Consider the following 19,332-nt stretch of genomic DNA (forward strand, 5'->3'; position numbering starts at 1 on the left):
CGTTTCTCTGCAGAGCCAAAGTTATCGCCAGCTAACAAAGAATGGAGTTTGTTTGGTATTGGTTTTTGGTATCCCCGGCAACCGGCAAACGCTACAAAAACACGTCTGGGCTAACCCCAAGTGGGGATGGGGGTGGGGAGTCTGATTTTAATGGGGGTTGCTGCGTTTGCATGCAGCACGTGTTGTCAGCTCTGCGCCGGTCCGCAACAATGCAAAACAGCTGTTCCAATGTTGCTGGGGAACATGTTGCTAAGGTCATTGAATTTAATAAAATGTTGCTGAAATGTTACTAATAGTTAAATACATGCTGCCAGCTTGCTTCTTGCTAATGGCAAAAACAATACTCAGAGCGTAGTAAGATACCTTAGCAAAATGTTGCTAAGATCATTACTAAAATGTTGCTAAGGCTGGGTAAAACCACAAACCAATCAAATGTTGCCATAACTTAGACTCATGCTGCCCACTTGCTACTGCTTTACAAAATCAAAATGTAAATATTAAATTTTAGCTATCTCGCCTCAGTTTAGCAGTTACTAAAATAGAATTCTATGGCACACATACTTACATTATCGGCCGCCTTGAACTTGTTTTAAATACCTCGACCATGCATAGAATTTAATAATAATTTTGCTGAAAAATTGTTAAATAAAAATGCCGAAATGCTGAAACGTGGCCAAAACAAAACAAAATGCTACAAACGTTGGCTGGCTACAATTCAGAGTCAGAGTCAGAGTCAGAGTCAGCGAAGGTCAGTCTAATGAAATGTTAAATGCGCAAATGCTCGAACAAAAGCGACTGGCGAATCGGGCTTGAGGCGAACTGTGGGGCAGGTTGGAAGATGTAAAGATCGCGTTGACGTTGTAATTTTGCATAATGACGCACATCGAGGGAGCTGGGGGAAGTTGGGAAAGTTGGAGGAGTTGAAATGAAATGCCGCGTGGGAAAGCGCTGGGCCACGATCTTCAGCTGAAGTGGACCCAAAAGAGTCTCGTGATGACACTTGAACAGTTCACAAAGTTTAGCAAATCTTTTGCAATTGTGTGCTCGGGTTGCACAAGTTTCATTTGGGCCTGAGTGCGATGTCTATGATTACGATTGGACAGCGTAAGCTGCAATGCGATCGGCTGGGTTTCTAGCTTTGCGGTCTGGCTACCAGTGTATCGAATATATCGTATAATAATTAGACAAGTGCGAACTTAGCTCGAGCCGTAACCTTAACGCGCTGCACTCTAGTCTCACCTTGCTGCAAACCGCGTCGACAACTGCTCAAGTTCGTGCTGAAGATCTTTGGATTTGCTATTCAAGGAAGCCTCGCCTGCCTTACTTTATATTGGCTGATGTCGCGCCTCGCTTAAGACTGAGATGCAATTGTTTATGCCGTGGTAAGCGCCGTTGTTATATCATTATTCAGTGGATCGCGTGTTGCACATAAATTTTAATTGCGAATTATGAATCGCAAAATGTGCATAATTCAATTACAAAACATTTCGAACTCGAGTCGGCAGCCAAATGATGCAATTTATAACATTTAGCAGTTTTGCTGTCAGTTTTCAAAGTTTTTCACAGCTTCATTAGGTAACCGCAGTGAACTCGACCGAATAGGGAATTCAAACTTGTTTCTGGGCTGGCAGCTGGGAGTTGGGTGGGCTGTCAGCAGACCGGCCAACCGACCACACCTTGGCCGGCCACTCAAACTAATTGAACGCTAAATTGTTTCAATATCAATTTGTGCATTTAGTGTTTAAACAAAGGAAGGCCTCGCCGCGAAAGGAGCTGGGCTGAGCTAAGCCAGACCTTCGCGTGTGCTGTGAACTTCGACCTATTACTCCATTACCTATCGAACCATCAGAAATTGTGAGCGCATGCAATTCAAGTATTATCTACGCTTTTACTTTGATTTACACTGAAAGAAAATAAGAGGTTAAGTAGTGAACAATTTAAAATTGGATAAGACTTTGTTGAAATATTGCTTGACCTCTAGAAACATTCTGCTTATGATCTAAAAATATTTATAAACTATAAAGTGACAGCATTTACTTAAAAAATTTATAAAATCGGAATCAAATTCATTTCTAGTTATTCCAAATAGTTATCTAGTTTTAACTCTATAATTCTGCATCTAAATTTGATTTTTAGTTTCTTAACCAAAACTTCGTTCACTTCGACTTCATTCAAATTGCAAAAACCTTGATTTTCTGCCAATCTCGTTTGGTCGTGACTTCAGGTAGTTATCCTGCTCTTTTGCACCTGGTGAACTTGTGGCAAATTTTGACCTGCTTCTCCCGCTTTGAGTGTCTGTCAACAGGCTGTCAAATTTTCCAAATTAATATGCAATTTAACTGTCAGGATTTTGTGTTTACCTGTGCTCGGCGCTAGCCACTGTTGGCCAGGTGTTGAGTTGCGATGGCCGTTGCAAGCAGCGTTCAATCGTCTACGGACATTTGCCACGTTCAGTTCGCACTCTCTCGCTCTGTGCAACTCCAGTGACTCTACAACTGTGCCGCAGTCTTATCTACCAGACTTTAGCTTTATAGAATTGGTAAGCATCAAAGAAAACTGTAAGTTATTGTGATATTTTTTTCACTCACGCTGAGCATCAAAATTCGTCTGCTGGATGACTAAGGCTTAAAGTCAAAGCTAACTGTACGAGCTACAGGCCAATTGTGTTAGCTAATGACCATACGAATTGTATCCAATCTACTTATTTCATGTTATTTTCATCTCAAATTAGCTTTACCTGTTAGATGAGTAATGAGAGTCTATAATGAAACGAAGCTGAACTGAAAAGACTGTGAAGCAACTGGAGTTGACTCACTAGACGTGTTTAAGAGTCTGAGAACTTTAGGCGAGGTTAAAGGCTGTTAGATTATATACTTGGGCCATTATGGAAGAACGTTGATTATACTCATAACTAGAGTGACTTTTAGCCTAAGAATCTATCCAATAGTTGTTCATGACAAGAAAACTTCGCTTAATTAAATCTATACTTAAGATTTTCTATTAAAAACATATCGAACTAAAATGCTTTCCTGACATTTATAAATTATACGGCCAGCTCTATGAAAGAGTAGAGAAAGTTGCCTGGAAAGTCTAGCGGCGATTGCTTCCTGTGTTGTAGTATGCAGAGAGTTATCAGCGCTGGGTCGCTTGATCCTCATTAGTGGCACAGAAAGTGCTGCATCACGAGTTTGTTATTAATGGAATGGATAGAATGGGGCGTGTAACGTGTAGCTGAATGCCGATTGCTGGTTGCATTTGATGTGCGAGTATCTGTAAGATACGATGCCACACACACACACACGCACACACACACAGCTGCACACATATTGTAACAGTCTGTCTCTGTGTTTATCTCTTTGCAGCAATCTCATTGCGAAAAGCAAAAGTTACTCGGGCATAGCCGGCCCCCAACTGCCGCCACTTAATGCAGGTGGGTTTGTGAAGTTGCGTCATGTAGATACCGATAAGCCGCACACATCAACGCAATCGCAGCCAGATAAGCAAGAGGATACAGCTCTCAACAAAGACGACGCCACTGCAGTAGAAGTAGAAACTGAGGTGAGTTGATTGTCTGACACACTCCCACACACACACACACACACACAATCGCATCGACTACAGCCTTCAATCTCTGTTTGCTCTTAGATTATGGGTCCCGATCAGCGCAATATTGCCAAGACGGGCTCCATCGCCGATCGCTTGGCCGCACTGCAGAAGAGCGGCGAGGATGACTGGAAGAAGCGCATCAGCAAGCGCGATGAGGTCGACGATATTTGTCGGGAGAATTTTGTCAATGTGAGTACGAATAGTTTTGTGATTGACTTTATCTTTATACGGCCAATAATGGTCTGTTGGCAACGAGTTTTCCTATTTTGTTGCCTTGTTTTTATTGCCATTTCAATTGCTTTCGCACTTGCGTGAAAACTATTTCCTTATTGTCGCTTGCAACAATTTTTTTTTTTGCAATTATGCGCAACGTTTGCTGCTAGCTAACTTGAGTTTAATTTCTCTTGCCTGGCTGCAGGCTGTTAGCCAAGCGTTCAAACGAGAGCCAGTCGAAAAGTGTGAATGCTGCGAGCTGCAGTCGGTCGCAATTCAAATAAAGCAACAATGAACCTTACATTAAATTTTAGAAATTCAAATCTATATATATTATAAACATATTGAATATTTTTATATAATTTTATATATATTTTTCATTTAATTATCATTGATATATTAATTATTTCCATTAATAATTGTAAGCCAATGTCGTATATTTTACTTGCCAAGCACTAAATGGCCGCTGCCTAACGCTAGATGGCGCTATTAGATGGTTGCCTAAAAGTATGCTACGATTTTATTGCTTTCTATTATTTCTCTATTGAAGTTTGCTGATCATTTGCCTGAGCTTAGTCTAGAGAGAATGTAGCATGAAAAAAAAAAAACAGTTTAAATAAAAAACAAATGAAATCAAATGATTGGAATTGAAGCATAAATAAATATAAAAATTAATAGCTAAATACCATGTATAAAATTTACAATATATATCTATCAATATGTATAGAGAATTTTTTCGGCAGAATTTCAAGAAAGTTTGTCAGAGTTTTTATAGGCAGACAATCCGATTTGCTATGAAGCTTTTACTGTACTTCTGCTATTGCTAGCCTGGTTAAGTGTACTGAATTTGGCATTTTACTTTCGTTTAACGGCTGCGCGCCTGAATTACCAATTACCTGGCGTACTTTTTATGGCCAGGTGACATTTTGTCCAAGCACTTGCAAAAAAAAAAAAAACAAAACAAAACAAAACAAAAATGAAAACATCTATATATTGAACTTCAAATAAAATCCGCCAAAGCTGAGTTGAGTGAACTTTTTCTGATTGTCTCCTTTCTCTGTTTGCCTTATTAAGCGCGCTTTACGCCGGGGCCTATAATTATGCGGGTCTGTTGGGTGTTCAAAACATACATTTATGAGCACCTCCCTCGCGCCCCCGCTCCATGCCCAACCGTCTGTTGTACTCTAATGTACAAGTAATCACATTTAATTACGCTGGCCACGCCTTTTTGGGCATCATCATAATCAACGTCAACAGCTGCCCCTGTTTGACTCTATATACGGCTGTGGCTTCATGATTTGGGAGAAATTTTCTGGGCAAAATTCATGTCAAACTGTTTTGAAAGATCTAACCCAGGGGATGTGGGCACGAGTCAAATGAGTTTTGAATTGTCGTTGTTCACGCTTCTTGAAGTTCGAGTTGCCTACAAGAGCAGCTAAAGATGTAAATGTAGATAGAAATACATACATACATATATGTATGTATGTATATAGTACATAACTAGAGACTGAAGCACTTGACGCCTGCGCCACACTTGTGACAGTGGGGCAAGGCCATTGGAAAGTCAATGAAAAGTTATTGAATGAATCAGTCTATGTTGTAGATTATATCAAATATTATATTATGCTTCGGGTTTGATTAGGTTTATGCATAAAAATGGCTTCAGCTGCCATCCAGCTGCTAGTCTATAGCTACAACTAATCTAGTCTTAGTCACAGTGACTCAGAATTAACAGACTTAAACTAATTTTACCTAAAGGTATTAGTGTTTGCTATACTCTATTCCTAATTGCTCCAGCTTGAGCTAATTAAATATATGAGCAATCTCTAACTATAAATATATAGGAGTCGAATTAGTTATCTAAGCTAAAAGCTCACATTTCTCCGTTCTTAAAGGGAATTCGATTCAAATCATAATAATCAAGTGGCATTCATCATCGGGCCACGTTCGCTAAGCATATCATCATAATCATCTAAGACAGCGCAACTTTATGGAGGGCCTACGCTGCTGCAGTTGCCTGCCAACTTGCATTTCTTCATTTTTTACTATCGAAACTTGCCTTGTGGGCAGCAACAGCAACCAGCAACAGCAACAACAGCAACAACAACAACAACAACAACAACAATTATCAAATAAAAAAGGATGGAACTGAAGGCGGCGGCTGTTGGGCTGTGTTTGGGTTGAGCTGTAGCTTCCACTCCATTTAGCTCGCTGCCTCTAGATGTGCCTCCGTCTCTTTGTAAAGGCAGCCTGGGCTGACTTGCTGCCTCTACTCCACATACGCCCCGTCGCCCTGCCCCTGACTATTGCCTCTGTTGTAATTCTTGATGCTGCTGCTGCTGCTGCTGCGGCTTGTTGGTTGGGTCCAGCTGCTGTGGCTGCTGCATTTGATCTGTGGCTTGATCTTGAACGTGCTCATCTGCCAAGCAAAGGCCCCAACATCCAACTGGGCTTGGCCTCGCCTTTGCCTGTGCCTTTGCTAGTGCCTTCCTCTAGCTATTGTAAATTGTTTTACTGAATTTGATATACTTGCTGCTTTGCCCAGACTCACAAACACACACATACACATATATACATACACATATATTTATCTCTACATACACGCAGCCCCATCTCTCGCCCCTGCTTTGGGTAGTTTATGTTCGTGTATTGTTCGCTTGCTGTTGCGATTATGTTGTTTTTTCTTCCTCTTCTTCTTCTGCCTAGCTCTGATCTGCTGTACTTGTTCATTAGTCCATGCCTCGCCAAGACGCAGTGACAGTAGCTAGTTGTTGTTATTGTTGTTTTTGTTTTGTCTATAGAAAAAAGTTCTTACAAGCAAGTTGGGTCGCATTCATGTGCCCCTCCCTGCGTTGCCCCGCCCCGTCCCGCCTTGCTCAGTTGCTGTTGTTCGTTGCTGATTATTTTTGGTGTCTTTATGTGATTCATTATTTTCTTTTGCACATTTCTGTTCTGCTGAAGATAAGCTGACTATTTATCCGACTTGATAGCCTTGCATCATCTTACATATACCATGATATAATATATATTTTGTATATATGCCATCGGTCTGAAAGATTGCTTCAGACATGATTCATGTTTTCTTCATGATTTATCCAAAAATTTCTGTGCATCAGGCCCTTCGTCACTAAAATTTGCAATCTCTCTCCCTCCCTTTCCCTCGCTCTCTCTCTCTCTCTCTCTCCATCACTCTCTTTCTTTTTTCCCCTGTCTGTGATCTCTCCTGGTTGCGCTCAGTTTAATTTAAATAGTCTGTTTTCATTGTCTGTCGCCTGCGAGGCAGCAACAACAACAACAACAGCACTTGACTTGCTACGCTCACTCTCCCGCTCTCACTCTCCCACTCTCTCTCACTCACACTCACACTTTCAAAGCCGGCTTTGATAGTCTGCAATCGGAACTTGTTGCTCGCCGATCTGAGCGCTGCCGCAGTACGAGCCGCGACTCCAAGGCGAGCGCTTCGCAACTCGCAAAATTCGCATTTGACTATTGTTATTAGCATTGTTATTATTGTTATTGTTATGCATTATTTTGCTTTTGCTGCTCGTTTTCCATTGACATTCAATTTGATAAGCGGCAAATCAAAAAATTGACGTGTGTGTAAATTGAACTCTCTCGCTCTCTAACTGTCTATCTCTCTCTCGCACTCGCATTCGCTCCCATCGCATAAAAAGTAATGTGAAGTAGTTTCCTGACTGCGAAAATAAGTTGCATAAACTGTCGAATGCGGCGCAGCAGGAAGCGAATTATATAAAGTCAAATAAATAATTTTTAACATATTATTTGGCATTTGGCATTTTGCATTTGACTTAGCCGTAGTGAAACGTTGACACAAATTTCACGACAAATATTAAGATAAATGTATTTCAAGGCTGGTCGTTTCACTCATACTCACACACACACACAAACACACACTCAGATACATTCTCACCTTTGAGAACTTTCTTATGCGCCGTATTACGCTTGCCCGCATTTTGTGACTATTACAAATCGAAGCCCACGTAATAATTTAAAAATAAATGCACGATTTCTCATCGGCAAAATGAATAGAAATATTGCGAAATAAGCTGAAACTAATGCGAATATATGGATACAGAGCGTAAAGTGAATTCATTTGCAACAATATGAGCATTCTAACTGAACGTAAATAGAATCAGTGCAAAATGCTAAGGCTAAGCGGAATAATCAAGCACTCCAATTGGAAACCAACTACTTGTCCATTTACTTGGCTACATGCATGCAAAAAGGAAGATATTCATATGCACACGCACACACATGCGCATTGACCTGTGTAGAAATTACCAATAAGAGTGATGCTCCAATTTGAACCCAGCTACTTGTGCGCTCGCTACGATTCTGGAGCCAAAGTGCGCAAGTGCAGCCGCAGCAGCAGCCGCAGCCGACGACGCGTTCGCGACGTTGTCATCGAAACTCAACGAAGCCAAACATCATAAGGCACAGAAGAAGACACACTACGTCGCGCTGTGAGAGAGCGTGAGAGCGGCCAGCGAGTGGAGAGAAAGCAAAGTCCACAGAGAGCGGCGCGCTGCTTGATAAAAGTTGCGTTCGTTGTGGTTCGTTCAGTTAAATTTAAGACGAGAAGCCGAAGAGAACGACCGCTGGGTGCGTCGGAATGCAAAACGCGCCTAAAAAGCAAACGCAAAAACAAAAACAAAAACAACAACATTCAAAATAAATAAAGCAAAACAAAAGAATTCTAGAATAAATAAAAGACAGCCTTGCGCGGATATCAGATGACAGTCCAAGATAAAAATACTAAAACGAGCGTTGGAATATGTTTTTGCATATATGCTTGAATATAAGGACAAACAGTGCGGCAGCCGATTGCAAATCACAACTGAAAGCACTTAACGAAAGGTGTGTGCGAGCGTGCGAGAAAGAGAAAGGACAACCGAAAAGATATTGCAAAAATGTAGAAAATAAATATTTGATTGGCAGATTTTTGCAATATTTTTGAGTTGCACTGGAAAGATTAACACATCAAAATATATTACAATATTTTTAAAAATATATGAAATGTTTTTAAAAATATAAAAAATATATCAATTTTATTTTACTAAAAACTCTTTAAATTTAGTGTTCTGTGATGTCATGGTAAAAGTACCGCTTATCAAAGACTGAAAAAAACGATATCAGAATTATTGTGTTTGCCAGCGGAAACAGTTAATAAATACTCGCGAAATCGAACGGTAGAAAGGCAATTGCAGATAGTGATAGAAAGAGAGTAACTCCATTGGCCGGCAACAATGGCAATGACAATGCCAACCGACTACCAAGCGTACCTGGAGACAGCCTGGCAGTGGCTGAACTACCTGCCCTACCTGCTGGTGGCCTACGTGCTGCTCACCTTGGTGCCCAAGTCGCTGATGCGCATGAAACGCTACGCGGACGCTGACTTCGAGGCGAATCGTCACAAGTTTCATCGCTGCTATGGCCCTGAGCTCTGCTGCCACGCCCATGCCAGCGTCCAGGCGCAGGAGCTGCCAGCGAAGCAGGCGAAGCAGCGCAAGCCGGTGACTCGCGTCTACCCGAAGCGTCAGCAGCCGCTGAACAAGCCGGAGCTGCCGTCCATTAGGCACAACAATGTGACCAAGATTGCGCGCATGTTCGAGTCGGGCAACGCGACGCGCCAGGTGAGCCGTGTGACACCTGTGACGCTGCCCGACATACGCTCGCTGGGCGCCAGCGAGGACTCCAGCGAGACGACGCCCTGCGTCTCGCGCAAGGGCAGCATTGCCACACAGATGCAGCACATCGAGCATGCCATGCAACTGTGGCAGGAGCTGCAGGATCAACAGCAGCAACAACAGCAACAAGAACAACAGCAGCAGCAGCAGCAACAACAACAGCAGCAAAAGTCATCCAGGCTCAACGATTGGGAGCCGATGACTGCGATGCCTGTGCCGGCCATAAGGCGCAGCCTGGGCACCTCAGCCACGCCCTCGACTGCATCGCCGCTCTGCAGCTCACCTGAGCCGCCGTCACCTGTGCTGCTGCGCGAGCCGCCCGCTCTGTGCCTCAAGTCCAGCATGGAGGACATCTTCCAGGCGATCGCACGCAGCGCCGAGGAGCCCGTCGACTGCAACAGCCTCTCGCCCATCACCTGCATCGACGACATCTTGTCGGAGCGCAGATTCTCAAGGCCTTTGTCCGCCTACTCCATAACCGATCTGCTCAACGAGGAGCAGGAGCAGGAGTCGCTGTTCGTGAACGAGACGACGCTGCAGCAGCTGGAAACGAGTTGAGATGGGAAGAGAATATTGAGACTTTCGAGTGATTTTCTGCAGTAGATCATCTTCGTGCCATGTGCGAACCCAGCTTGCTTAGCTCTTTCTCTGTCCCTCCCTCTCTCTCTCTCTCTCTTTCTCTCACTGTTTGTCACTCTGCTTATCTCTCTGCCCCACTTATCAATGGATTCTTTCACCGAGCCACAGCAAAACAGTTGCGATAAGGCCACGCCCCCGCATTTCCCTGGCTGCTGCTTAGCCTTTGCCAGTTGCATTTTGTTTGTTTAATTAATGAAAGCTTAAGCAAATAAAAATCAAATCAATAACAATTATGGAATGTATTAACATTACTATTATTATTATCATTATTATTATTATTATTATAATTAACATTAGCGAATTAGATCTGATCAATGGAATTTGTATATATATATATATATAGATCCATGGACTGCAAAGTCCTTGGACTCAACGTATCGCATCCTTGCCTGGTCGCTATTCTGGTTCTCAGTTCTCAGTTGCCTATAACTATTATTATTTATTACTATTGTCATTGTGGATATATTTTTTAAATAATAAAACTGTAATTGAATTACACTAAAAAAAAACCAACCAAATTATCTCAAGTGACAAATAAATATGCAAAGTACTAAAATGCTTAAAGTACTTATTAAACAAAACTTTGACTACGAATTTGTAGTTAGTATTATTTATGTCTTACTCACACACACACACACACACACATACACGTACAAGAGTATACATATTTTAGAAATAAATTGTTTACAACAATCAATTGTAAGAATTTCATTTAATTTATGTTTGTCGCAGCTGGCGAAAAAGCAAGAGGAAGAAAACTGCATTAGAATATGAAAAAATTTCAGCTTTGCTCGGCAGCTGTTTTGATCAATTTGCTGCTATTTATTTTATATAATAAACATTCAGTCTTCCGCCTGTTTTGCACCTCCAACAGAGCAGAACAGAACCCAACTGAAATGATCTATTCCTAGCCAAACTAATTTGCCTCTGCCTCTGCCTCTGTCGAGTGGCATTTGGGCTTTTATTGTCATGATAAATTCTCTTGGATTGAAATGCGCAAATTTAATCGATATATACCATATGGATAGATATGTATTTATATATGGCATCATTAGTCAAATTCTTTATATATAGATATATACTAGAGAGTGTTTTATGATGCTAGAGTGCAAATACCTTTCAACTTGAGCACAAAAGAGCAAAACCTATCAACAAAGCTGAACAATCACTGAAATTGCTGCACAAAGAATTCTTTACTTAGCTTGAGATCAACGAATGCCATAGTTGGGAAAGATATAATAGCAGCAATGATTATACTTTGTACTACTGATAATAAAAGTGAAACAGCAACAGATTCTTATTGCCATTTAAATACTCTTGTTTAGTTAAGCTACTTGATATTGTTGACAAGCTAAAGAGTTTTATTAGACCTAAGAATAGTACTGAATAACTGGAGCAGCTACTATGTCTATGCACAATGACAAAAATTCCATAGAAACTAGGTAAATTTTATTCAGTTTCAGTTCTGTTTATTCATCGATAGCAAAAATTCCTATTGGAAATAATCTGTTTGAGTATGATAATAGTCGTGCGAATGAGTTTTCTTCTAGAAATAGTAGTGCCTCGACTACTACTATTTTAGTGCACGGCCTTTAATGCATAATGCAATGTGGGTAATTGCTCTATTTACGCCACTTTAAAGTAAATTTACTTTGCAGTCTGTTTATTCATCGAGCACAACAAATGCTGATTGCAATAGTCAATTGGGATTTCATTGTGCATCATTTGCAGCTGGTCCAATTGGACAAAGCCTCCATTGAATGAGTGTTGAGGCAGTTAGTTTCCAAAATCATTTAATTACGTGGGTGTATGCAAAAATTTCAAGGCCAACGTATTGGCCAGCTTAGGGAATATCATCTAAATGCTATTGCCTAAATATTGATTTCACGTTCATTAACCAAAAAGATCGAATGGAATAATTATTTGTATATGGCATTTGCAAAGCGTATTCAAACGTCGTCATGCCATGCCAAAAATTTGTTGTCTTTGTTTATATTTATTCGCCTTTTAGGTGGAGTTGACCCTTTTTTATTGCGGCTTATCACACTTAATGCCTCCGATGATTCATCGCGCACACGGCCCGAGCAATCGTCAGTCAGGCCACAAAGCCGTGTAGTAGCTCAGCTCAGCTCTGCTTTGCTCTGCTGATGACGCATTTTCGATCCATTTCAGAAAAATTCCAATTTCAATTCCGAATCCAATTCCAATTCCGATTCCAATTCCGATTCCGATTCGCTATCATTCACGAAGGTTGTGAGCGTAACAAAGCGTTTGTTTACTCAATCACACGAGCATTGCAAATAATTGGAAATTTCTCAATTGAGTTTTATGATAAACAATATATGACGATAACAAATGATTTATTGTGCCGGCAATACAAACAGCCGTTAGGCCTGAGCTCAGCGCCTATCTTTAGTGTAGAGCAAACATAAATTTGTGATATTTACAATTAATTTGTGGTTTAAACTTGAAACTCGAATGAAAGTAAACATTTGAAGAAATACGTTATGCTCTCAGCTCTCAGCTCGCTCTCGCTCTCTCTCTCTCTCTCTCTCTCTCTCTCTCTCTTCAGAGAATATGCTGCTTATCTTATCTTATCTCTCCCACTCTCCGTCAGGCTGTTTGATAGCTCAGCGTGTGCTGGCTCATATCTAATCTTCCTTCTCTCTCTCTCTCTTTCTGCCTGCCGCTCTGCCTCTCTTTTGGGCTATTTGTTTTACAGCTATCATTACCTGTCTCACCTTCCACTGCGCAGTAGCTTTGTTTTTGGTTGTTTATTATTTTTTTTTACGGACAATGCAATGAGTACCTCAGTCACAGATCCCGTGGCGCGCCGTAAACAGCTCTACAGATTGGATAGCGCATTTAATTTGAATTTGTTGTCTAATCAATTAACTTGGCTTTAAGGTGTGACTCGAATGCTGTGTGCGCAATGCAAAAAGGGAAACTGGTAAATGGCTTTGAAATTTTGACTTACTAATTCTCAGCTCTTTGTCCAAGTGTCGAGCCTGCTAACTAAATAACCAATTTAGTCGGCCCTGGGCAGGCCAGGCAGGTGTGAGTCATGCCCTCGACTGGGAATTGCCCAAGCTTTATTAATGTTAGCCAACTCGGAGTAGCCAAAAATGGTTTGATTGATGACCATTTTTGTAGCCAATGTGCGCGTTTTATTCATTTAAATTTCTAGTTTTATTTTGTGTGAAATTTGTTTTTTTTTTTTTTTTTTTTTTTTGTTTGTCTGTTTTTTTGTTGTTGTTTTTCGCAATCGACGCCCACGCGTCGTTTACTTAATGGCTAAAACTGTACTAATTGGGGTTTAATTGTTTTTTATGCTCACACAGGAATCACTTTCGCTGGCCCAATCGATCTCGGATAAGCCACTCCCACCATCGCCACTCATCGTGGCCAGCCTCGAGGGCGGCAAAGTCTCGGATCGTTTGGGTAAACTCAAGTCGAACTCAGAGAAGTGGAAGCAGCGCATAGGTAAGCACACGATTAGCAGCTGAGCTCGGCTGATATTCATTATGCCAATGATAATGATAATGAACTGCTTGCAGAGCAAACGGATGCCAAGAAGTTCACAGTCGCTGGCCGACTGCAGAAGAAGGAGCAGTCGCCAGTCGAGCTGCAGTTCGAGCGGCTGCCCAACGATGCGGCCAAGAAGTGCCCCATGCTGGAGGTGCGCAGCGCCAACCAGCCCCAGCTGGGCCTGGCCAAGAGCCCCTCTATGATGGTGGGCCACGCAACGAAGCCGACGGCCGTGCAGCGCAGCTTGAGCGTCCAGGAGGAGGAGAATGTGACGCTGACGCGCAGCAACAGCAACAAGAGCAGCAGCAGCAGCAGCAGCAGCTCCGACTCGGATGGCTCGCCGCGCAATGCCAAGCAGCACAAGGAGCTGGCCAACAACAAGAGCGCCGAGGCAGCCACAAATGTGGGCGCCCGGATTCAGGTGCCGCGCTCGGACGATGCCGAGACCTTCGAGAACTTCTTTGGCGGTCAGCAGCAGCAGCAGCAACAGACAGTCGAGCTGGAGATAAGCGCCTTCGATGACATCAAGTCCACGGAGCGGTAAGGCCTATTCCCTTTTGTTTGAATTCAATTCAAGCTTCGTCTCCTGCCTCTTTAGCCTGGTTAGCAAGCGCAACATTCAGGGCCCCAAGGGCCGGCGCGCCGCACGCAATCCGCTCAAGACGCTGGCTGCACGCAGCGACATCTGCTCCGAGTACACAGAGCTGAGGACGGGCGTGGCCGAGCGTGAGCTGCGACGCCTCAAGCTGGAGTCCTGTAAGTGCTGATATATTTCTGGATTATCCTTAAGCCTCTCTAATCATCCCATATCCGACAGATGGACAGCGCAGCAATTTGGCAGCAGAGGCCATTGCAGGGCTCGCCTCGATCGAGGACTTCAAGTCGGTGGCACTGAGATCGTCGTCGCTTCCCCTGCAGCAGGTGTGGGTGCCCTACAAGCGCCTGATGCTGCTGCACGTGAAAGGACGCACGCATGTGCAGACGCGCCTGGTGGCACCTGCGCAGGTGTCGCTCAATCGGGGCGACTGCTTCATCTTGGTCGCGGGCACGCAGCTGTTCCGCTACGTGGGCTCGTTCGCCAATGTGATTGAGATCTCGCGCAGCAAGAAGATCTGCGCCGCGATTGTGGAGAACAAGGATCTGGGCTGCACAGCCACGCAGGAGGTCATCCTCACCGACGGCAAATACGTGAACGAGCGCGAGTGGCGGCAGTTCTGGTCGCTGCTGGGTGAATCGGAGCAGCAGCAGCAGCAGCAGCAGCAGCAGCAGTCGCTGATTGCCGACTCGGGCCATGCGGACGAGGACGATGTGTTCGAGAGCAGCCTGATCGAGACGAACAAGATCTACGAGTTCCAGAACGATGCCCTTGTGCCCCTCGAGAAGTACTGGGGCAGCATACCCAAGGTCGAGATGCTCGACACGCGCAAGGTGCTGGTCTTTGACTTTGGCAGCGAGCTGTACGTGTGGAATGGCAAGAATGCGAGCACGGATGACAAGCGGGCGGCCATGCGACTCGCCCAGGAGCACTTCGATGCCCCGGATGCGGCAGACTATGCCCAGTGCTATCTGAATCCGATCAACTATGCGAGCATCGTCGGGCGGCGCGAGAGCACAAAGTACGCCAAGCGTTGCGCTCAGCGCCCGGAATGGTGCGTTCTGGGCAGGATTACCCAAAATATGGAGACGGTGCTGTTCAAGGAGAAGTTCAGCGACTGGCCAGAGCTGGAGCGCGAGGATCTCGAGAAGGACTACTTGGCCAACGGCGTGCAGGTGGTGCGCGCTCTCAACGGTGCAGCTCTGCACAAGGGCGAGCCCTATCAGGAGCCCAATCTAGTGCTTGAGCTGGCCAATTTGGGGCGTGGCAACTTCTACTACGACAACGACACAATGCGCCACTTCGACATCATTAGCAAGTCGATCGATAAGTGGCAAATCCACGAGTTCAACTTCGATGCGGCCGAGTCGCGCGAGACCTACGGTCACTTCTACTCCACGGAGAGCTATATCGTGCGCTGGATATATCAGATCTCGGTCACAGTGCGCGAGCTGAGTGGCAAGGTGTCGAATCGCAGCACTGTGGGCCGCGATCGCTGCGTCTATTTCACCTGGCAGGGCGTCGACTCGAGCGCCAATGAGAAGGGCGCCGCAGCTCTGCTGACCGTGGAGCTGGACAAGGAGAAGGGCGCCCAGATGCGCGTGGCCCAAGGCGAGGAGAACACCGCCTTTGTGCGACTCTTCCGTCAGCTGTGGCAGCACCAGGGTCGCAGGGCACAATGCCTGGCCAGGCGATCCGAGTGGCGTTTGTACCAGCTGCAAGGCAATCTTCCAGAGGAATCGATCCTCAAGGAAGTCCAATGCGATGCGCGCCAGCTGCGCTCGCGCAGCTCCATGCTCCTCGTCCATGGCATCGAGGGACAGGTGCTCGTCTGGCACGGCTGCAAGAGCGCCAGCCACACTCGCAGCGTCGTCTTGGCGGCTGCTCAGCAGCTCGTGGAGCAGCTGCCGGCTGACATGTTCGACTGTGCAAGTGCCGCAGTGGAGGAGCTGGAGGAGGGTGCGGAGAGCGATGCCTGCAAGACGGCGCTTCATCTCGCTGAGAGGCCCGACTATGGTAGCCTGCTGAAGTCAACCAAGTGCTACGATTACACATTGCGCATGTTCAACTTCTCGAGCACTCAAGGCGTCTTTACGGCCCACGAGCTGCTCGATCCGCTGCGCTGCCAGGACTTGCAGTCCCCGTATCCGTTCTCACAGGCACAGCTCTACAATGCTCGCCAGCCGACTATATTCCTGCTCGACGACGGCGATGAATTGTGGCTCTGGATGGGCTGGTGGCCACTGGAGGACATTAAAAGTGAGTCTCCAGGTCAGACCTAAGCAATTGAATATGCATGCTAATGTCTCTTTGATTGCAGTCAACGACGAGGATCGCAGCAGCCCCACGAACGACAACCGTGCGGGTGTCAACCGTTGGATCTCAGAGCGACGAGCCGCTCTAGAAACGGCCGTCGACTATTGGCGTGCCAAGCATGGCGAGAACGAGGCGGTTGCCTTCCATGGGGTCAAGGGCCACGTTGTCTGGGCGGGCCTGGAGCCAGTGGCCTTCAGGGCACTCTTTCCCAACTGGAGCGAGCGTGCCGATGTTCGTGAAATCAACATCGAGGTAAGCCAATTCTCAACCTTACTCAGTTTGCTTATATTAACTATATCTACTATGCGTATTACAGGATGGTCGCACCGATGTGCCCATGTCGATCAGTGAAATGCTCGCACAAATGACCCAGACCGAGTATCCGCTGGAGGTGCTTAAGGCTCGCCCACTGCCAGAGGGCATCGAGCCCACTCGCCTGGAGCTCTACTTGAACACGAATGAATTTCAGCAGGCGCTCGGCGTGAGTCGCGCGGAGTTCGACCAGTTGCCCGTGTGGAAGCAGACCAAGCTGAAGAAGGAGCGCGGCCTCTTCTAGGCGAGACTACTATTATGTGACCATATAGACTTTTAAGTGAACGCAATCACAAACTACTTACTCTTGCAACCAAATATTTTCGTAAAACTCTTTATATACGAACATTGTGTACTCTACCAGGACTATTTACAGCTACCACATGACATACCCATGCGCATATCTCTATATACTCTCGTACTTTACACTTACTTAACGTATATATACATGGTATTTACATATATAACATTTTTACACACATTTATATCTTATGATAACGGCACAATATGTTTGCAGGCGGCACAAAGATTATCATGAAATTGCACTGAACTATCAATAAACGTTAGAATTTAATACTCTTACCCTGTACATATTAAGTCGATGTACTTTGATTTCGCATAGTACATAGTCAACATTTCGATTGTTTAATTTTAAAGAGCGCCAACAGAAAAAGTTTTAGAAAAATACGAACGACATTTCGTATCTTCATAGTTTTTATTATTATGTATTCAAAATTTGATTATATTCAATTTTTTGTCCATTTTAGCATATGTATTTTTTATGTTTCAATTTTATGTTATATTATTTAGCTTTTACTGAACAAATACAATTTTTAAATTAACATACATTGGTTATACAATTTTTTTTTTTTTTATTTTAATTTGTAATTTATGAGCAGATAAGAGGATTCTAGGAATAATGTAGCCCCGGTCTATAAGAAGAGTCATTTTTTTCGAGTTCAATTTACAGTCATAATTGAATTCGATTAAATGCGTAAATAACTAATGATTAACTTAAAACGTATGTAACGGGCAGAAGGAGGTGTGGCAATTATCATACACATGGCTAAAAATATGTATGATTTATGCTTTAGCTGTCTTCTCTTTCCTAGCATATGTTCGAAATTAAATCGAGTGTCTTGATCATGACATACATTATTAACATTTCTCACTCTTCTACTAATTGCTGTTCGCCTGGTACCTCGAAATCGTGTACAGCAATTTTGGCAAAGTACCAGGCACACAGGAACGAGCTGTAGGGTGAAAAAAGTTTCTTAACAGTACAGTAACGAGTACTGTTGAGAGGCTGTTATTAAACATAGCAATAACAGTGCTATGCTCACTCACTGTTAACAAACATTTTTCACCCTACTACGCATTTCTGTTCGCCTGGTACTTCCGAAGTTTCAACAGCAATTTTGGTGAAGTACCAGGCACACAGGAACGAGCTGTAGGGTGAAAAAAGTTTCTTAACAGTACAGTAACAGAGTACTGTTGAGAGGCTGTTATTAAACATAGCAATAACAGTGCTATGCTCACTCACTGTTAACAAACATTTTTCACCCTACTACGCATTTCTGTTCGCCTGGTACTTCCGAAGTTTCAACAGCAATTTTGGTGAAGTACCAGGCACACAGGAACGAGCTGTAGGGTGAAAAAAGTTTCTTAACAGTACAGTAACAGAGTACTGTTGAGAGGCTGTTATTAAACATAGCAATAACAGTGCTATGCTCACTCACTGTTAACAAACATTTTTCACCCTACTACGCATTTCTGTTCGCCTGGTACTTCCGAAGTTTCAACAGCAATTTTCGTGAAGTACCAGGCACACAGGAACGAGCTGTAGGGTGAAAAAAGTTTCATAACAGTACAGTAACAGAGTACTGTTGAGAGGCTTTTATTAAACATAGCAATAACAGTGCTATGCTCACTCACTGTTAACAAACATTTTTCACCCTACTACGCATTTCTGTTCGCCTGGTACTTCCGAAGTTTCAACAGCAATTTTGGTGAAGTACCAGGCACACAGAAACGAGCTGTAGGGTGAAAAATGTTTCTTAACAGTACAGTAACAGAGTCCAGTTGAGAGGCTGCTATTAAACATAGCAATAACAGTGATATGCTCACTTACTGTTAACAAACATTTTTCACCCTACTACGCATTTCTGTTCGCCTGGTACTTCTGAAAGTTCAAGAGCAATTTTTGTGAAGTACCAGGCACACAGGAACGAGCTGTAGGGTGAAAAAAGTTTCTTAACAGTACAGTAACAGAGTACTGTTGAGAGGCTGTTATTAAACATAGCAATAGCAGAGTGCTGTTAAAATTTAAAATTTGAGCGACAACGGCCGCAATAACAGCCCCCTAAGTTATGCAACAATTTTTTATATTGTGCTATTTTTCGACCGTTGCTGTTT

General features: G+C 43.8%; 2 protein-coding genes and 1 long non-coding RNA gene across 7 annotated transcripts in view; 2 read left to right on the forward strand and 1 right to left on the reverse strand.

Moving 5' to 3' along the window:
- The window catches only part of LOC6581429 (supervillin), a 111,105-nt gene extending 93,614 nt beyond the window's left edge, over nt 1–17,491 (forward strand). Inside the window, exons 12-19 of one of the 2 annotated variants that reach the window (XM_032731897.2) lie at nt 3,363–3,558; nt 3,646–3,795; nt 13,508–13,649; nt 13,724–14,234; nt 14,293–14,450; nt 14,512–16,548; nt 16,610–16,857; nt 16,922–17,491. In XM_032731897.2, the coding sequence (XP_032587788.2) occupies nt 3,363–3,558; nt 3,646–3,795; nt 13,508–13,649; nt 13,724–14,234; nt 14,293–14,450; nt 14,512–16,548; nt 16,610–16,857; nt 16,922–17,161 (3,682 nt within the window). In that variant the 3' untranslated portion in view covers nt 17,162–17,491. Of the gene's footprint in view, nt 1–3,362; nt 3,559–3,645; nt 3,796–13,016; nt 13,117–13,507; nt 13,650–13,723; nt 14,235–14,292; nt 14,451–14,511; nt 16,549–16,609; nt 16,858–16,921 lie in introns of those variants that run through there. The other variant, XM_044009627.1, reaches the window with a different exon arrangement.
- LOC122757473 lies at nt 1,869–2,727 on the reverse strand. Its single transcript, XR_006357519.1, has 2 exons — nt 2,361–2,727; nt 1,869–2,306 (listed from the first exon to the last, which is right to left on the reverse strand). It is a non-coding gene; the product is annotated as an uncharacterized LOC122757473 (long non-coding RNA).
- On the forward strand, nt 7,270–10,747 carry LOC6581434 (mediator of RNA polymerase II transcription subunit 15). 4 transcript variants are annotated; one of them, XM_044009632.1, is made up of 2 exons: nt 7,270–7,322; nt 8,918–10,747. In XM_044009632.1, the coding sequence occupies exon 2, from the start codon at nt 9,087–9,089 to the stop codon at nt 10,083–10,085; it is 999 nt and encodes a 332-aa protein (XP_043865567.1). In that variant the 5' UTR covers nt 7,270–7,322; nt 8,918–9,086; the 3' UTR covers nt 10,086–10,747. The 4 variants fall into 4 exon arrangements, with proteins under 4 accessions (XP_043865567.1, XP_043865568.1, XP_015017314.2 ...); XM_044009633.1 differs by having other exon boundaries at nt 7,287–7,310; XM_015161828.3 differs by lacking the exon at nt 7,270–7,322 and adding an exon at nt 7,344–7,415.
- Nucleotides 17,492–19,332: the final 1,841 nt, after the last annotated feature.

The sequence above is a fragment of the Drosophila mojavensis genome, unplaced genomic scaffold, assembly GCF_018153725.1.
Source record: "Drosophila mojavensis isolate 15081-1352.22 unplaced genomic scaffold, ASM1815372v1 contig_74, whole genome shotgun sequence".
NCBI lineage: Eukaryota > Metazoa > Arthropoda > Insecta > Diptera > Drosophilidae > Drosophila > Drosophila mojavensis.